Below are 5,734 nucleotides of genomic sequence, written 5' to 3' on the forward strand. Positions count from 1 at the left end.
ATGGTAATAGAACTTTCGTATAATGTAGGACCTTAACTAGTCCTTGAAACTTATGAGTGATTTACAAACTTTAGCTGTTGAAATCAACTTCGCCATGGAACTTTATGGAAGGTGAGATGTGGTCGGCCAATCATGTGGAATATGTTGTCAAATTATTTTTACTTTTTTGTGAAAGGTAAGGTGTGGTCGGCCAATCATGTGGAATATGTTGCCAAACTATTGTTCCTTTTTTTCTTTACCCTTGTGGAATGGTAGTTAACAAAAATCGAGGCACCACATTCATTTGGTGATAGACCAAATATGACGAGGCGGGGGGAGATAAGGCGGAATAAAGCGGTATTTGAAGGGGCACTACCATATTAAAAATAACTATATTGATCGTGACATTTGAAAATTGTGAAGGTACTGATGCTCCATATTTGTAAAAGTGAACATAGAACAATTGTGTTGATTCCACAGGAATAATACAATCTTCTTTTGCTCCTTATTTCAGATTATTGTGCCCCCCAGTATCAATCAATTGATCATGGATGGCAGCCTCGGCGCCACCATGCATGTGGTGGGATCGATTGAGCATGCACGGGAGCGCCTTAGCGGTCCTGGCCGACGAGCGAGAGGAGGAAGGTTCTGTAGTTCCCTGACGTCTCTGAGTGTATAGCTTCGGCCAGCGACCCCTTGTACTTGTTGTGGTACTCTACTTTGATGTACTTCATGTCGACCTCGGTCCTCGTCACCACCACCCGTATGAGTGCCGCGTTGCTGGTGCCCAGGCCTTTCATCGCCTTGTGCAGGACCTTGGCAAAGTACTTCGCCGGAGTGTCGGCGCACCTGAGGATGGTCAGCAGCCCGAACTGGAAGTTCCCTGCTGTCTCACTCTTCACTGCCTGCAAATTCGGGGAGCATCGATGCCTTTATTTATTTATTTATTTTCTAGGCCTGATTAGTACATGGAAGGAAGATGAGAGGAGTTTGTAGCAAGTTGGAGATAAACATCACCTTCTCCAGGGACCGGGCGTACATGTGCTGGTAAGCTTTGGCAACGGACGCCAGGTGCGCCCAGCTGCGTTCGCTGAAGATGCGGATGAAGGCCCGCTCATCGGTGCCCACCCTCTTCTCGCCGGTTCGATACAGCTCCCTCGCGTCGTCTGTCACCACCGAAGGGTCTACTTCCGGGCCTTCGTTTCGCGGGACTCCAAGGTACGCAAGCAAAAGCTGCAATTATCAACACCGGAAAAAAGCAGACAATAAAGACGATAGATTCAAACGCAGAACAGATCAAGAAAAGGCACGTATGTGATGATCGATGATGATGGAAACAAGAAACATGGCTAACCTTCTGATGATCACCATAGGTGCGTTCGGTGATGTCATGCTCGAGGTAGCAACCGAACCTCGCGCGGTAGGTTTGCTTCATGATCTGCAGCTGCGACGGCGTCCTGGAGCAGATTACCTCGGTGGCGGCTCTCAGGTCGGTGATGTCGCCATTGAGAGCTTGGTTCAATATGGTGGCGTCACGCCCCACGGGGTCGAGGACCCAAAGCAGCATAGCATTCTGCAGACCACAGCCAGGCAAGTTCGTTTCGGGAGCAGTACTCCACTCGGTTTTAACTTTTAAGACGCGAAATATGTACGTATCCCTAGCTAGGAGTTGTAAATATGGAAGTTCATTTTGCGTGCCTTGTGGTTTCCACTCAGCTCAGTTGCTAGGCGATGGTAGAGATCCTCATGGTATATGGCTTTATACTCCTGCTGGATGAGCACGCGCTGCGCCGTGTCGCGGTGAGCAAGTATGTTGATCACCATCGTGGTGTCGCAACCGAGCCCTGCACAACACAAGACCACCACCGGCCGTTACACATCATTGATTGTTGCTAGACAGGATGCAAGGAACAGTTCATTGTTCGTAGCATGTGTGTACCTTTGAAGGCCTTGTGGAGAGCGATGGCGTCCTCGCGCGGAGGCGTGAGCACCGGAGGCACGCTCAGGCTCGCCATCGCTCGCCTGCGTGTGTGGCTGTGTCTGTGTGCTTGTGCTGCATACGGGGGGAGCTTTTTAAAGAGGGAGACGCGAAGCTTTCCCCTTAGACGCTAGGCTAGATTCCGTTTCATTTTAGAAATCACAGTACAAATGATGAGAAGCACAACCCACTCATTTCTAACTCGGAAGTTTTAAAGAGGGAGTATATTATTACTAGTACAGTGGCCGTACGTTGCCACGGACCTTAAAAATAAAAAACATTCATTTTTGCTGATACTGTTACGAGTATTTGATATCGGATTATTTATATGTTCCTATTCATTACAGGTTGGTTGTTACTAACTATGTATCAAATTTCGTACGTATAGAAAATATATCCAATAATATATAAAAAGTAATTAAATTTTGTTTGACTTGCAATGAATTTTGATAACATATATTATGAGATCTAATGCAAAAAAAGGTACGAAAACATAAGCTCTCTATTGTGCATTGCATTACAAAAGAAAGATGGCACATGGATGCCCGTTTATGCTTAAGACCAATCATCTCATGAAAGTATGTCTATTATTATTATCCTTTAACTAATTATAACACATGTAGGATCTTTTTCCCTTATTTTAAGATGCTACAACCATACTTGATTGCATTATGCATTCCCTCACAAACTATTACACATAAAATTAGGCACTTGAAACCGTTTAGGAACCACTGCAACAAAGCACATACCTCCTGCCATTTAAGGACCATGGCCACACTAAATATTTCAACCCTTTCACAACTACTATATATTCATAGCTTGGACATGCCCCATCTACTTTTCTTGGCTCAAAAGGACCGAGGCCCCTCAAACCTCGCTCAACTTTTAGGATATCTCTTCTTTCAAGGCCATGAAACAATCATCTTGTAAGATCATTCGTAAATGGCGTTTATAGTTACTTGATATTTTCATGTACAATCACTATTAGGAGAAAACTTATTGATAGGATTTTAGCAGTAGCGTTGTATAATCTAGACGCGCTACTTCTAAGTAGTAAGAGCGCGGGGCACCTACAGGCGCTACATGTATCTAATTAAAAGTAGCACGACCATTCAACACGGCGCTACTGCTAAGTGTTCCCATCGCCATCGACAGGGGCTACCTATAGTAGTAGTGGTTGTCAATAACTAACACTACTTCTAGTTCCTTAGGAGTAGCACGTGTTTGCGGCCCACCGCTAGCGCTATGTGTATACGGTGCCTGCAGGTGTCTCGTGGTTTTGTCACGACATATGTCCTCGTGCAAGGACTTAGGTGTGGAGCCATCACAGTTATGTGTATCGGCTTGAGAGGGGTTGGTCGGAATCGAGAGACGCGAGTTTACCCAGGTTTGGCCCCTCCGATGGAGGTAAAAGCCTACGTCCTTCTTGTGCTTCATTGATGAAGATGATTGATACGTCTCAAACGTATCTATAATTTTTGATGGTTTCACGCTGTTATCTTGTCAACTTTGGATATTTTGTTTACCTTTTATATCTTTTTTGGGACTAACTTATTAACTCAGTGCCAAGTGCCAGCTCCTGTTTTTTCTGTGTTTTTGACTCTTTTCATATCTGATTTTGGAACGGAGTCCAAACGGAATAAAATCCCCGAAATGAATTTTTCCAGAACGGAAGAAGATCGGGAGGCTGGAGGGCCAAGCAAGTGGGCCCACAGGGGGCCCACAAGCCCGTTTGCCGCGACCAGGGGGGAGGCCGCGGCAACCAAGCTTTTGGCCCCCTTAACGATCCCTGCCCTAGGTCTTTGGCCTATGAATTCCCTAAGAAAATTCCAATGATAGGCTTCCTCAAATTTGCCTTAGGTCTTCGTGAGCAAGCAAGTTGGATGCACACCCACTAGTTTTCTTTAAGAGCTTTCACATACTCTTAGCTCTAGTGCATCATTTGTATGGCAATCCCTACTCATTCACAATGATATCTATTGATGAGCATCTCCACAGCTCATTGATATGCCTAGTTAATGTGACCATCTTTTCCTTGTTTGTCTTGCAACCTCCACCACACTCCACACCACTTATAGTGCTAAAACCATGGCTCACGCTCATGTATTGCGTGAGAGTTGAAAAAGTTTGAGAAAGTAAAGGTGTGAAAACAATTACTTGGCTAATACCGGGGTTGTGCATGATTTAAATTCGTTGTGCAATGATGATAGAGCATAGGCAGACTATATGATTTTGTAGGGATAACTTTATTTTGGCCTTGTTATTTTGAAAGTTCATGATTACCTTGCTAGTTTGCATGAATTATTATTGTCTCCACATCAATTGCAAACTATTGTTTTGATTCTAATGGATCTGAACATTCACGTCACATAAGAGGAGTTACAAAGGACATCTATGCTAGGTCGCATGAAAGCATCAAAAATTCATTCTTTATCACTTCCCTACTCGAGGACGAGCAGGAGTTAAGCTTGGGGATGCTTGATACGTCTCAAACGTATCTATAATTTTTGATGGTTTCACGCTGTTATCTTGTCAACTTTGGATGTTTTGTTTACCTTTTATATCTTTTTTGGGACTAACTTATTAACTCAGTGCCAAGTGCCAGCTCCTGTTTTTTCTGTGTTTTTGACTCTTTTCAGATCTGGTTTTGGAACAGAGTCCAAAAGGAATAAAATCCCCGAAATGATTTTTTCCAGAACGGAAAAAGATCGGGAGGCTTGTGGGCCAAGCAAGTGGGCCCACAGGGGGCCCACAAGCCCTGTTGCCACGGCTAGGGGGGAGGCCGCGGCAACCAAGCTTGTGGCCCCCTAACGATCCCCTGCCTAGGTCTTTGGCCTATAAATTCCCTAAAAATCCAGAAAAAATCAGGGCATCCACGAAAACACTTTTCCGCCGCCGCAAGCTTCCGTTTCCGCGAGATCTCATGTGGAGACCCTTCCCGGTACCCTGCCGGAGGGGACTTTGGAGTTAGAAGGCTTCTTCATCAACATTATCGCCCCTCCAATGACTCGTGAGTAGTTCACTTCAGACCTACGGGTCCGTAGTTAGTAGCTAGATGGCTTCTTTGCTCTCTTGGATCTTCAATACAAAGTTCTCCATGATCTTCATGTAGATCTATCTGATGTAATCCTCTTTGGCGGTGTGTTTGTCGAGATCCGATGAATTGTGGATTTGTGATCAGATTATCTATGATATATATTTGAGTCTTTGCTGATTTCTTATTTGCCTGATTTTATATCCTTGTAAGTCTCTCCGAGTCTCGGGCTTTGTTTGGCCAACTAGATCTATGATTCTTGCAATGGGAGAAGTGCTTGGTTTTGGGTTCATACCGTGTGGTGAACTTTCCCAGTGACAGAAGGGGCAGCAAGGCACGCATCGTGTTTTTGCCATCAAGGTTAACAAGATGGGCTTTTATCGTAGATATGAGATTTTCCATCTACATATGTCATCTTGCTAAAGGCGTTACTCTGTTCTTTTGGACTTAATACACTAGATGCATGCTGGATAGCGGTCGACGTGTGGAGTAATAGTAGTAGATGCAGAAAGTATCGGTCTACTTGTTTTGGACCTGATGCCTATAGATATAATCATTGCCATAGATAACGTCACGACTTTGCGTGGTTCTATGAATTGCTCGACAGTAATTCGTTCACCCACCATATACTTGCTTTCATGAGAGAAGCCACTAGTGAACAATACGGCCCCCGGGTCTATTCACACCCATTGCTTACACTTTCACTTTTACTTTGGTTGGTTTCTTTGTTGCTTTTAGTTCTC

General features: G+C 44.5%; 1 protein-coding gene across 1 annotated transcript; it reads right to left on the reverse strand.

Moving 5' to 3' along the window:
* Positions 1–357: 357 nt before the first annotated feature.
* LOC123406579 (annexin D5-like) lies at positions 358–2,035 on the reverse strand. The gene is made up of 5 exons (XM_045099918.1): positions 1,919–2,035; positions 1,678–1,823; positions 1,334–1,552; positions 997–1,212; positions 358–884 (listed from the first exon to the last, which is right to left on the reverse strand). The coding sequence occupies exons 1-5, from the start codon at positions 1,992–1,994 to the stop codon at positions 591–593; spliced, it is 951 nt and encodes a 316-aa protein (XP_044955853.1). The 5' UTR covers positions 1,995–2,035; the 3' UTR covers positions 358–590.
* Between the last annotated feature and the right edge of the window lie 3,699 nt (positions 2,036–5,734).

This window comes from Hordeum vulgare, chromosome 1H (genome assembly GCF_904849725.1).
Source record: "Hordeum vulgare subsp. vulgare chromosome 1H, MorexV3_pseudomolecules_assembly, whole genome shotgun sequence".
Taxonomy (NCBI): Eukaryota; Viridiplantae; Streptophyta; class Magnoliopsida; order Poales; family Poaceae; genus Hordeum; species Hordeum vulgare.